At 41.0% G+C, this 14,449-nt stretch overlaps 1 protein-coding gene across 1 annotated transcript in view; it reads left to right on the top strand.

The window, feature by feature from the left end:
* LOC139556364 (caM kinase-like vesicle-associated protein) overlaps positions 1-9,824 on the top strand; it is an 82,967-nt gene extending 73,143 nt beyond the window's left edge. The window contains exons 5-11 of the mRNA XM_071370258.1: positions 123-261; positions 2,736-2,856; positions 3,484-3,559; positions 3,839-3,975; positions 4,154-4,232; positions 6,756-6,843; positions 7,072-9,824. Of these exons, the coding sequence (XP_071226359.1) occupies positions 123-261; positions 2,736-2,856; positions 3,484-3,559; positions 3,839-3,975; positions 4,154-4,232; positions 6,756-6,843; positions 7,072-7,482 (1,051 nt within the window). The 3' untranslated portion in view covers positions 7,483-9,824. The remainder of the gene's footprint in view (positions 1-122; positions 262-2,735; positions 2,857-3,483; positions 3,560-3,838; positions 3,976-4,153; positions 4,233-6,755; positions 6,844-7,071) is intronic.
* Positions 9,825-14,449: the final 4,625 nt, after the last annotated feature.

The raw sequence follows: 14,449 nt of genomic DNA, 5'->3' as shown, positions 1-14,449 counted from the left end.
CTCTGTGTCAGTTATATTTTTGAAAAGTATCTGTGAATGCTTTGATCCAGAGACATTGTCAGGCTCAAAGCATCTACAGTAGGTCAGCACCATACTTCATGCCGCTCATGTTCTTCCCACAGTGCTACAGGCAGAGAGGTATTTGATTGGATCCTGGACCAGGGCTACTATTCCGAGCGCGACACCAGTAATGTGGTCCGTCAGGTGTTAGAGGCCGTCGCCTACCTTCACTCCCTGAATATTGTCCACAGGAACCTCAAGGTACTAAGCCCTGGGGCCTCTGATGGTCAAGGGGAGGACCCCAATATACTGTAAATGCCTGAATGTTGAGCAGCACTCCTTCTTTTAAATGCCACAGGTTCTTTAAAAGTAATTGACGTGTTGAATTACTGTAGGTTGGAGTATATACAGTATATATATATATAGATATAAATATACACATTGTTGTTTTGGCTCTGTACTCCAGCACAAATATTACACCCCCAAGAAATTATTGTAATGGTGAGAGGTTAGCAGTTTTTTTTGGGGGGGGGGGTATGATATTTGTGCATCTAACTTTCTCACTCATCATTAATCATGATTCATTCAGGATTATCTGTAATCATTGTAGCATCCACATTCATGTAGAAGTGTTTAGAAACATATTATATTCTTATTTACAATAAAAGTTACTCCAAAATGACATAATACATTATTTACCATTAATTTCTACTGGGCACAAAATGATCTGAAACAACCAAAACAAACAGCAATTGCATCCAACAAATTTGCAAATTAGCTTGATGTAGTTACTGTGTGCTATGAATATGGGATCAAATACTTTACTTTTTACTACTTTAATACACATAAATGAATTTGTCCCAATACTTTTGGTGCTGTAATTTCTAAACGATTCTCCCAATAAAGATGAAAATACCCTCAATTTAAAGCTGACAGTCTGCACTTTAACCTCACAATCATTGTATAATTTCAAATACAAAGTGCTGGAGTACAGAGCCAAAACAACAATAAGGAAATGCACTGTCCCAATACTTTTGAAGCTATACTATATACAGTGCCTTCAGAAAGTATGCATACCCCTTGACATTTTCCACCTTTTGTTGTCTTACAGCCTGAATTTAAAATGGATTCAACTAACTTGTATTTCCCTTTGGCCTACACACAATACCCCATAATGTCAAAGTGGAATTATGTTTTAAGAAAGTTTTACAAACAAATTAAAAATCAAATGCTGAAATGAATTGAGTCAATAAGTATTCAACCCCTTTGTTAGGGCAATCCTAAGTAAGTTCAGGAGTCAAAATGTGCTTAACAAGTCACATAAAAAGTTGCATGGACTCAATCTATGGCAATAATATTATTGAACATGATTTTTTAATTACTACCTCATCTCTGTACTTCACATATACAATTATCTGTAAGCTCCCTCAGTCGAGCAGTGCATTTCAAACACATATTCAACCACAAAGACCATGGAGGTTTTTCAATGCCTCACAAAGGGCACCTATTGGTAGATGGGTATTAAAAAGACATTGAATATTCCTTTGAGCATGGTGAAGTTATTACTTACACTTTAGATGGTGTATCAATACACCCAGTCACTACAAAGATACAGGCGTCCTTCCTAACTCAGTTGCCGGAGAGGAAGGAAACTGGTCTTGGATTTCACCATGAGGCTAATGGTGACTTTAAAACAGTTACAGAGTTTAATGGCTGTGATAAGAGAAAACTGAGGATAGATCAACAACATTGTAGTTACTACATAATACTTACCTTATTGAAACAGTGAGAAGAAGGAAGCCTGTACAGAATAAAAACATTGTTTTGTTTGCAACAAGGCACTAAAGTAATACTGCACAAAATGTGGCAAAGCAAATTCACTTTTGTCCTGAATAAAAAGTGTTATGTTTGAGGCAAATCCATTACAACATATTACTGTGTACCACTCCATATTTTCAAACGGTGGCTGCATCATGTAATGGGTATGCCTGTAATTGTTAAGGACTGGGGAGTTTTTTGCGATAAAAAATAAATGGATTGGAGCTATGCACATGCAAAATCCAAGAGGAAAACTTGGTTCAGTCTGCTTTTCAACAGACACTGGGAGATGAATTCAGCTTTCAGCAGGACAATAATCTAAATAAGAAGGCCAAATCTACACTGGAGTTGCTTACCAAGAAGACTGGGAATGTTCCTGAGTGGTTAAATCTGCTTGAAAATCTATGGCAAGACTTAACAATGGTTGTCTAGCAATAACCAATTTTACAGAGCTGGAAGAATTTTGAAAAGATTAATGGGCAAATATTGTACAATCCAGGTGTTCAAAGCTCTTAGAGACTTACCCAGAAAGACTAACAGCTGTAATCACTGTCAAAGGTGATTCTAACATTCTTGTCTCAGTGTTGCAAATACTTATGTAAACATTTCTAAAAACATGTTTTCACTTTGTCATTATGGGGAATTGTGTGTAGATGGGTGAGCCATTTAAAAAAAAATACATTTTGAAAGGCACATTTATTATGCAAATATACTTGATAAGATTGACTCAGTGGTCTTGCTTTGTTTGAACAAAAAAAATTGGACTCATTTTTAGGCACTTGTGTGACACTGAAGTGTTTGACTGCTTCAATATCTACCTTAAACAGCGATGAAGTCTGCTCTAAGTCTATATGTTTGAATGAGATTACTTTAGCAAAACTTTGGCAAACTAGCTGTCGTCCTGTTCCTTTTCTCAGCTGGAGAACTTGGTGTACTTTAACCGCCTGAAGCACTCCAAAATAGTAATCAGTGACTTCCACCTGGCCAAGCTGGAGACCGGGCTCATCAAAGACCCTTGTGGAACCCCAGAGTACCTGGGTAAGGATTGGGGGAGGGATTAGTACTTGGGGAAGGACTGGGGAAGGGATTAGTACTTGGGGAAGGACTGGGGAAGGATTGGGGAAGGGATTAGTACTTGGGGAAGGACTGGGGAAGGATTGGGGAAGGGATTAGTACTTGGGGAAGGACTGGGGAAGGATTGGGGGAGGGATTAGCATTTGGGGAAGGACTAGGGAAGGATTGGGTAAGGGATTAGTACTTGGGGAAGGACTGGGGAAGGATTGGGGGAGGGATTAGCATTTGGGGAAGGACTGGGGAAGGATTGGGGAAGGGATTAGTACTTGGGGAAAGACTGGGGAAGGATTGGGGGAGGGGTTAGTACTTGGGGAAGGACTGGGGGAGGGATTAGTACTTGGGGAAGGACTGGGGAAGGATTGGGGAAGGGATTAGTACCTGGTTAAGGACTGCGGGAGGTGAGGGGGAGGGATTAGAACCTGGTTAAGGACTGAGGAAGGAGCGGGGAAGGGATTAGTACCTGGGTAAGGACTGGGGAAGGAGCAGTGTATCTTTGAGATTTGGTTTAGGGGAGTAGTTTATGGGAGTGCAGAAAAACATTTGTGAGAGAAACATCAATAATAATCCTTAACTGTGTTTGTGTCCCTGCAGCACCAGAGGTGGTTGGGAGACAGAGATACGGCATGCCAGTGGACTGCTGGGCCCTGGGTGTCATCATGTACATCCTGTGAGTGGTTTAATTATCGGCATAGGGTCCCATATACAAGAGGGGTTGGCTGTGAGTCTGCTCAGAGGACTGGGGATTAGAAATAATACAGAAGAGCAACAGGAATACTTTACTGAAAGAGACCATCACTGTAATCCACATGCTATGCACAAAACTAGTCAGGGAATCTTATTTATAGGGTATTACCCATTGCAATAAATCATATCTTTACATGACATTTATGCACATGGTATAACAATACAAGCTGATAAAGAGCTCCTTTTGTCTTGTGGCCCTCAGGCTTTCAGGCAACCCTCCTTTCTATGATGAAACTGATGATGACGACTATGAAAACCACGACAAGAACCTGTTCAGGAAGATCTTGGCTGGGGACTATGAGTTTGACTCTCCATACTGGGACGACATCTCAGAGTCAGGTACATTTAAGATGAAGTGACAGGAGACTGGGTGAATGACAGTTTACTGGGTAAACAGCAATTCAAAAGGGAGGATATCATCTGTTTACTTTTTCATGTACATTTTTTTCCTTTTTCTCTGATTCCATCAGGAGTAGTAACTGCTGTTTGTTGAGATTATGCTTTTATTTTGTTTCAGCAAAAGGCCTGGTAACCCGTATGATGGAGGTAGACCAGGATCAGAGACTGACTGCTCAGGAGGCCATCAACCATGAGTGGTATGGAAAATACACATTATTAACACAGTAGCCTACTATTAGAGATATAACAGAAGACCACAGTACTATTGAGATATACTGGATGACCACAGTACTGTGGAGATATAACAGAAGACCACAGTACTATTGAGATATACCGGAGGACCACAGTACTATGGATATATACCGGATGACCACAGTACTATGGAGATATACTGGATGACCACAGTACTATGGAGATATACCGGAGGACCACAGTACTATGGAGATATACTGGATGACCACAGTACTATGGAGATATACCGGATGACCACAGTACTATGGAGATATACCGGATGACCACAGTACTATGGAGATATACCGATGACCACAGTACTATGGAGATATACCGGATGACCACAGTACTATGGAGATATACCGGAGGACCACAGTACTATGGAGATATACCGGATGACCACAGTACTATGGAGATATACCAGATGACCACAGTACTATGGAGATATACCGGAGGTCCACAGTACTATGGAGATATACCGGATGACTACAGTACTATGGAGATATACCGGATGACCACAGTACTATGGAGATATACCGGATGACCACAGTACTATGGAGATATACCAGCTGACCACAGTACTATGGAGATATACCAGATGCCCACAGTACTATGTAGATATACTGGATGACCACAGTACTATGGAGATATGCTGGATGACCACAATACTATGGAGATATACCAGATGACCACAGTACTCTGGAGATATACCGGATGACCACAGTACTATGGAGATATACCAGATGACCACAGTACTATGGAGATATACCAGCTGACCACAGTACTATGGAGATATACCAGATGCCCACAGTACTATGTAGATATACTGGATGACCACAGTACTATGGAGATATACCAGATGACCACAGTACTATGGAGATATACCAGATGACCACAGTACTATGGAGATATACCGGATGACCACAGTACTATGGAGATATACCAGATGACCACAGTACTATGGAGATATACCAGCTGACCACAGTACTATGGAGATATACCAGATGACCACAGTACTATGGAGATATACCAGATGACCACAGTACTATTGAGATATACCGGATGACCACAGTACTATGGAGATATACCGGATGACCACAGTACTATGGAGATATACCGGATGACCACAGTACTATGGAGATATACCGGATGACCACAGTACTATGGAGATATACTGGATGACCACAGTACTATGGAGATATACTGGATGACCACAGTACTATGGAGATATACCGATGACCACAGTACTATGGAGATATACCGGATGACCACAGTACTATGGAGATATACCGATGACCACAGTACTCTGGAGATATACCAGATGACCACAGTACTATGGAGATATACCAGATGACCACAGTACTTTGGAGATATACCGATGACCACAGTACTCTGGAGATATACCAGATGACCACAGTACTATGGAGATATACCGATGACCACAGTACTCTGGAGATATACTGGATGACCACAGTGAAAATCAACCAGATGAATTTAGAGTATGATGTGTTCATGATAAGGGTACAATGTGTTCTTAAATGACCAGGAGTCAAATTTGACAATGTCATTATGTTGGTTGGAGCCATGATGATTCATAGTTGTTATAGATGCTGTTTCATTAGTAATACTCATCTCCATCTGCTGAGCTGTCACTGGCTTGGTTTCACTCAGATTTGCATGCGAATATTCAATAATCCGCATAATTTATTTTCTCCCAGCAGATATGTGTTTCCATCAAATTGACTTGTTGCAGATAAAAGGCTGTGCATGATGACATAGTGCACATAACAATTACTTTTGCAGTTACATTCCTATATACGGAATAAAATGGAATAAAAAACTCTAATAATGGTTTTGTCACAATGAAAGTTGTTATAAAGCTTATGTGCCCACTCTGGTTACTGGTCTTGGCACAATTGCTCTAGCCAACAGCTCGCAGATACAGTGTGGGTATCAAATCAAATCAAAGTTTATTTGTCATGTGCACCGAATACAGTGAAATGCTTACTAACCAACAGTGCAATTTAAAAAAAAATGTACTATGCTACTTACAAGATGAGATTTTAATGGATAAGAGTGAGATTACAGCAGCCAAGCATTGATCATGATGTCACCAGAATAAGACCCTTATTGGAAAGGAGCATCAAGCTCATCACGGTGCACGTTCACCACCCTGTGAAGTTCCTCATCATTTATTTAATCTGCATGCTTTCCCGAGTCGTAGTGGGAGGGCCACACAACATTTCATCCCGTGACTCCAAGTTTACTTCGATATAATGGGTTTTACTGCCATTTTGCACATAATTAATTTTATCAACACAAAAAGATCCCACCTTGTCTAGCGTATTTTGTTTTGTCGACATTTGGAAACAAATTTGCTGTTTCCATCAGGCTTGTCGTGATATTTTTTATCCGACGTACTTTACCCACATAAAAAGGTTGGGTGGAAACCTATAGTGAAGTTACCTTTTCCCCCTTTATCTTCTCAGGATTTCTGGAAATGCAGCCTCAAATAAGAATATTAAGGATAATGTCTGTGCACAGATAGAGAAGAACTTTGCCAAAGCTAAGTGGAAGGTAAGCCTCTTTATCTGTTCTATTTTGTCATCACTGAAGGAGAGATTGAAGGAAACTATCCATCACACATTTTTTATATAAGTTTTATGAGCCTTGAGAATTTGAAATGGGATAAATGATTGGTGAAAGTACAAGGCTTTTGAATTAGAAACATATTCTGTAAAATATATAAAATATATAGTAACTAGGCCCCTTGAGTTGAGTGTGTACTGCGACTGCCTCCCACAGAAAGCAGTGCGGGTCACTACCATGATGAAGCGACTGAGAGCGCCAGATAAGGGTACTGACTCGGGGACTACCAGCCCAGCAGTAGCAACCAGCCCTGCAGCAGGAGAACCAGCCCCAGCTCCAGCAGACCCCCAGGCTCCCAGTGACCCCTCTGCAGCCCCCGCTGCTGCAGCTCCTGAGGGGGAGCCTACTGCTGTCACAGAGCCCCCTGCTGAAATGGAGGCCATGGCATGTGATGTCACTCCCCAGGCTGCAGCAGAAGTCACAGCTCCACCTGAGGAGGAGGCCAGCTCAGCGGAGGCCCCAGTGGAGGCCCCCGCCCCGGAGGAGGTTGATCTTTTGTTGCGGTGTAACGGAGAGGCCCCAACTCCCCTCCAACCGGCAGCTGAAGCTGGGGATGAGCAGGGTTAGACAGCCACTTTCCTTCCTTCCTATGCCACCTTCACTCCCAGAGATCCTCCTTCCTGCACACTGTACATTAGCTGCTAGCATGGTGACACTGACTCTGCTTATCTCTCACTTGCAGCGTTAGTAACATCTCACAGAGCCTGTATGCTATCTTTCCTGAGTGTTGAATTTATCTGGCTACATTTTTATATGTATTCTGTCTTTTTAAAACAGCCCTCTGGCCTTACAGGGGCTTTTTATGTCTAATGCAGCCCAGATTTTGCCATATTATGTTGTTATTTTTTTTTGGGGGGGGGGTTTACTTTATAGCTAACAGCTGCATATTTTCCTCTGAACTTTTGCCTTTTGTAATGAAAGTGTAATGTAATTATGCCAAACCTGCTTTGATTTCCTCTTAATGAGACATGTTTGGGAACTTTTTCCCCCCGTCCTACTCTCATATTATTCCACTCCATTATCATGGCAGTCAATAAGGTAATGAACAGCTTGGCTATGCTCTTGTAGTGTTGATTTTACATAATGATCTGTAAAACTCCTCCTTCACACCCCCCTCTAAACAATAATATATTTTTTTGGGGGGTGACCATTGCTCTCTTTGTTATTTTTTGTATACAATGATCAGTAGTTATGTTTGTGCTGCAGTTAGTAGGTTTACTGGGGGATGCAGTAGGCCCAGTGTTAGTGAAAGTCAGCATCCACGCCATACCACCCTTCTGCTTAGGAAGAACCACATGGCTGTCAGTGTAAAGATTCTGTATATAGAAACCTTTGTAGAAGTAACAAAAACAGCATGTATTCTTAACTTTCGCTGTAAATTTTACATTTGTAAGCACTTCGTTAAAAAAAAAACATACTAATCCTGCTACTGACCTTTAAACTGGAAACATTAAGGTATTTTGTAGCTCATCTTTATGAATTTCACAATTGGCCTCTGTCCTAACATATCCATCTTATGTGACTAGATTCACTTTTTCTATTTCTTTAAAATGTGTTTTACATTCTGTTTCTGATTCACCACTTCACCTGACTTATTTATTCTTATACATCCTTAATACGTGGATGTATTTATAAAGAAATATAATTTATAATTTAGTCGACAAGGAAAACTATTACATACATTTTTCTGTGTAAAAGCACCACTGTTTGTTGACCAGCTTTGTTGACACGTTTTTTGTTGCTTACAGGAAACAGAAAAACTAAGAGCAATTGTGTTAAAACGTCTTTAATATTTACAAACATATGTATTTATTTATCTATTTATTCATATGTTTACTTATTCTCAAGTTATTCATAACAATAATATGAAACAGAATAGTTGTTGGTTTATAGCCTGGCTCCCTTCAGTATGGTCGATAATAAGGTACTGCAAGAGTTCTCTGTAATCACCATACATTTTGCAATATTCAACTTGCTACCGAAACTGTGATTATTCTCTTGGTGTCCTATATAGAGTACAGTCCTCCATAGAGTACATGTACGTACCTGTAAGTTAAAAGCCTGTAGTCCGTAAGAACCGTCGATACCCTATCCAGATGGCCAGTCAATAACACATGGCCAGTGTCAAACAAGGCCGAGCCTAGATCATATTAGTCATGCTTGACTTGGTCCCCTCTTTCTGTACTGTATTTACAGTGCCATACTCCATACAGCCTTCGTCCTTCCTTGTCACAGCTAGACAGTGGTTCTATTAACAGTACACAGTAGCTATAATGCACACTTATACAGTATATTCATGTGTTTTATGGGTCCCTCTGCAGGTTACTTTTCAAGGTACTACATTTGATGGAATATGTATTTAAGACAATTTGGAGCAATTATTTTCAATAGAATGCAGGAAGTCAAATCAAATTTGCTCCTTTTCTTTTGGATCAGAGATAAGTTATTGCTCCCCAGTCTATTGTCTATTCACATCTCTATCTACGAAAAGGTATTGATTGATTGATATGCATATTCAGAAACATTATTGTGATATAGCATTACACAATGTCTTTATTTTGTTAAAACATTTAGATTTCCACGAAAAGCTTAACAGGAATATCTGAAATAAGTTGTATGAATGTACCATTTTGTGTCGTTCATCCTCTTCAGACCACAAATAAATACTGCTACACAATCTAAAGCAATGCTTTGTTTCAGTGCCACTGTATGTAGTATTCCACATCTGTTCATTTCTACATGCACTTTCTGATGTCCCTGTTGTTTTTGATGTAATGTTCATCAGGACCAGTGGTCACCTGTAGGTTCTGACTGTTTCTCATGTGTAAGCTCTGTAATGTACTCGTTGACTGAGTTCATGACTTTGATGGTAATAAAAGTTTACCCATGGAATATCTGTGGCTATCTCACGTGTGCCCCTCAGCCATTTACTTTTCTACGATGTGCTATACATGGCCAGAACATGTCTTATCTAGAACGGCAAGCAACTATCCAATCCAGGGCAAAGACTCAGGGCTCGATTCAATCCATATCGCGGAAGATCAGCGATATAGCGCAACTGAAATGTAAAGGTAATTTCTGTTCGACATGACATATCCTTTGTTTACCGTGAATGCGGTCTCCGCCAATGCGCGAATATCGCTATACATTTCAAACGCGCTATAGTGCTGATCTTCAGCGCTAAGAATTGAATCGAGCCCTCGGTGTTGTACATGAGCTTCACTTGAAAAGATGGACAGATTCACCAGTGACTCATAAGCAGGCACCTCATATTATGCCCTCTCTGTCATATTTGATATGTGTTTAGCCAGTAGGCACTGTAGACTAGAGAGCCTACTGGCCAGGATACTTGGAATTGATTCAGATTGGTTTCTGAATGGTAATGGGTAAAGACGCCTCTCTGGGCTGAGATGGGAATGGGATATCCTTCCTCTAGTGAGGCTTCCCATGTTTTAGGCCTTCTTTTCATCTGTATTCAGCCATCCATACTATTGTTAGGCCTGAGAGATGCTCTCTAGCTCTCTCACTGTGACATGTAATGACTACATTAAGTTGTGTTGGGAGGAATGAGACTGTCAGTTTCCTGAACCTCCTAAAGACTGGCGGCTAATGAAATTAAAGACCAGTGATCACAGCTATTCCTTAATTGCTACATACATTTTTGTACTTAGAAATTAATTATATATACCCATTGATTCTTGAAGAATATAACTTATAAATGCCTCATGAGCTTCGTTCAACTGTTGTACCCCATCAGAACCCAAAATGTAGGGCTCTATTCAATCCGTATCGCGGAAGTTCAGTGTTACAGCATGATTGAAATTTAAAGCCAATGGTCCTATGTCAGCAGTGACTGCATTCACGATAAACACTGCACATAATTACCTTTAAATAGAGCTGCCAATTTCAGGTCATATGTAATGTCATTCAGCCTGCCTCTCTTAATAAACCACTCAGCTTTACCGTTTACTATGGATGCTTCTGTTTCCTGTGACACTGAAGTGACATCATCCATCATCATCAGAGTGACTGAATGCACAAAGATTATGACAATGATACATATGTGCAGTTTGTCTCATTGATTTACTGGCAGGTGAAAAGTAAACACAGAATACAAAGATAGTGCTCATTCATTGTTGTCCTCAGCCCTGGACAGTGTCTTAAAATGACACACTGTTTCATTGCTGGAACCAATGAGGTGTCAGTCAAGTGTAACTTGATTTAAATGACATTGCTGATAATAATGGACATTTTCTGTTCAATGTTATTATACATTGAAATAGATTAATTGCCATATTAAGGTTGATCATGATTTATGGTAACATACAACATACCATTCTTATATTTGACATGACCACGTGTGTGTCCTGCCATCTACTGGGTGAAATACTACAATGCAGTTTGTAGGTGGAGAAAGGAATTATTCTTCCAAAGCGAAGTACGTATGTGTTTTGGGAGGGATAGGAGAACAAGAGAAAAAGATCATTGTATAACTAACAGCCTTTGCCATTGACTTGTGTGATGGTCAAATTAATTAATTGAATAACTAATGTGTATGACATATTATACTCAATTGCTTGTGGAAACAAAAAATCATAGTACAGTAATGACATGGTTTATGCTATAACTGTCCAGCAGGGAACAGCATTGCTTTCCTTCTATTTTCTCTTCTTTACCTATAGGCTAGTGGCAAGTTCTCCACATTTTTTAGATACCCTTACCAGAGGTAGAACAAAACGCAACCATGTTTTTTCACATTTCTGTCTCCCATTTATGAAATGGATGGTTGTGTAAAAATATTTTATTCCAAAGTGGTTAAATTGATAGATATTGTGACACGCTAAATTCAAAAATTGCAGAATAATGCCTGCTTAAGGGGGGATGGGCCACATAACCTCATTTAACCAAATATTGCAAGCTCTGAAATTGCTCAAATTTGGAATACAAGTAGTCAGTTTTCTGCCCTGCATACACAATTAAACAGGATTAGCATATCTTAATGCATCTTGGAAATATAGACCTGTAAACAAAGATACAAAAGGCTCTAATATCAACTATTCATGTAAGCTTTAGTTTTTGGTAGCTGATTAATACACAACTTGCTCTCATTCAGTGCTGTATGGTCCTGGCTGATATAAATACATACAGTTACACTTTTATTTTGATGTTGTGGCTATTGTAATCGGCTCTAAGGAAAACAAGTGGGCTCAGACATCAAAATAAACATTTTGGGTCGGAGGTTCCTTAAAAGGATTTTGTATCTTTAGCCCCTACTCTTGCAGTTTAGTCACCGAGGCACCACAGATTATCTTTGGGGCCACCCAGGATTTTGCCTTGAATCTAATATGGCGTCCAAAATCCAAAGCGGCAGCTAAAATACCATTTGATGGCTTTAAATTCAATGGTGGCAGGTAGCCTAGCGGTTAAGAGTGTTGGGCCAGTAACTGAAAGATTGCTGGTTCGATACGCCAAGCAGACTAGGTGAAAAATCTGTTGATGTACAGTACCTTTGAGCAAGGCACTTAATCCTAATTGCTCCTGTAAATCGCTCTGGATAAGAGCATCGGCTAAATGTGTAAATATGAATTTTGTAGATCAAATCAAATTTATTTATATAGCCCTTCTTACATCAGCTGATATCTCAAAGTGCTGTACAGAAACCCAGCCTAAAACCCCAAACAGCAAGCAATGCAGGTGTAGAAGCACGGTGGCTAGGAAAAACTCCCTAGAAAGGCCAAAACCTAGGAAGTAACCTACAGAGGAACCAGGCTATGATGGGTGGCCAGTCCTCTTCTGGCTGTGCCGGGTGGACATTATAACAGAACATGGCCAAGATGTTCAAATGTTCATAAATGACCAGCATGGTCAAATAATAATAATCACAGTAGTTGTCGAGGGTGCAGCAAGTCAGCACCTCAGGACTAAATGTCAGTTGGCTTTTCATAGCCGATCATTAAAAGTATCTCTACCACTCCTGCTGTCTCTAGAGAGTTGAAAACAGCAGGTCTGGGACAGGTAGCACGTCCGGTGAACAGGTCAGGGTTCCATAGCCGCAGGCAGAACAGTTGAAACTGGAGCAGCAGCACGGCCAGGTGGACTGGGGACAGCAAGGAGTCATCATGCCAGGTAGTCCTGAGGCATGGTCCTAGGGCTCAGGTCCTCCGAGAGAGAGAAACAAAGAGAGAAAGAGAATACTTAAATTCACACAGGACACCGGATAAGACAGGAGAAGTACTCCAGATATAACAAACTGACCCTAGCCCCTCGACACATAAACTACTGCAGCATAAATACTGGAGGCTGAGACAAGAGGGGTCAGGAGACACTGTGGCCCCATCCGATCATACCCCCGGACAGGGCCAAACAGGAAGGATATAACCCCACCCACTTTGCCAAAGCACAGCCCCCACACCACTAGAGGGATATCTTCAACCACCAACTTACCGACAAGGCCGAGTATAGCCCACAAAGATCTCCGCCACGGCACAACCCAAGGGGGGGCGCCAACCCAGACAGGAAGATCACATCAGTGACTCAACCCACTCAATTGACGCACCCCTCCTAGGGACGGCATGAAAGAGCACCAGTAAGCCAGTGACTCAGCCCCTGTAATAGGGTTAGAGGCAGAGAATCCCAGTGGAGAGAGGGGATCCGGCCAGGCAGAGACAGCAAGGGCGGTTCGTTGCTCCAGAGCCTTTCTGTTCACCTTCACACTCCTGGGCCAGACTACACTCAATCATCTGACCCACTGAAGAGATGAGTCTTCAGTAAAGACTCAAAGGTTGAGACCGAGTCTGCGTCTCTCACATGGGTAGGCAGACCATTCCATAAAAATGGAGCTCTATAGGAGAAAGCCCTGCCTCCAGCTGTTTGCTTAGAAATTCTAGGGACAATTAGGAGGCCTGCGTCTTGTGACCGTAGCGTACGTGTAGGTATGTATGACCAAATCGGAAAGATAGGTAGGAGCAAGCCCATGTAATGTTTTGTAGGTTAGCAGGAAAACTTTGAAATCAGCCCTTGCCTTAACAGGAAGCCAGTGTAGGGAGGCTAGCACTGGAGTAATATGATCAAATTTATTGGTTCTAGTCAGGATTCTAGCAGCCGTATTTAGCACTAACTGAAGTTTATTTAGTGCTTTATCCGGGTAGCCAGAAAGTAGAGCATTGCAGTAGTCTAACCTAGAAGTAACAAAAGCATGGATTAATTTTTCTGCATCATTTTTGGACAGAAAGTTTCTGATTTATGCAATGTTACGTAGATGGAAAAAAGCTGTCCTTGAAACAGTCTTGATATGTTCGTCAAAAGAGAGATCAGGGTCCAGAGTAACGCCGAGGTCCTTCACAGTTTTATTTGAGACGACTGTACAACCATCAAGATTAATTGTCAGATTCAACAGAAGATCTCTTTGTTTCTTGGGACCTAGAACAAGCATCTCTGTTTTGTCCGAGTTTAAAAGTAGAAAGTTTGCAGCCCTCCACTTCCTTATGTCTGAAACACAGGCTTCTAGCGAGGGCAATTATGGGGCTTCACCATG

Source organism: Salvelinus alpinus, chromosome 2, assembly GCF_045679555.1.
Source record: "Salvelinus alpinus chromosome 2, SLU_Salpinus.1, whole genome shotgun sequence".
Lineage (NCBI taxonomy): Eukaryota > Metazoa > Chordata > Actinopteri > Salmoniformes > Salmonidae > Salvelinus > Salvelinus alpinus.
Note: the sequence above shows the minus strand (reverse complement) of the source record. Positions and strands in the feature narration are given on the sequence as shown.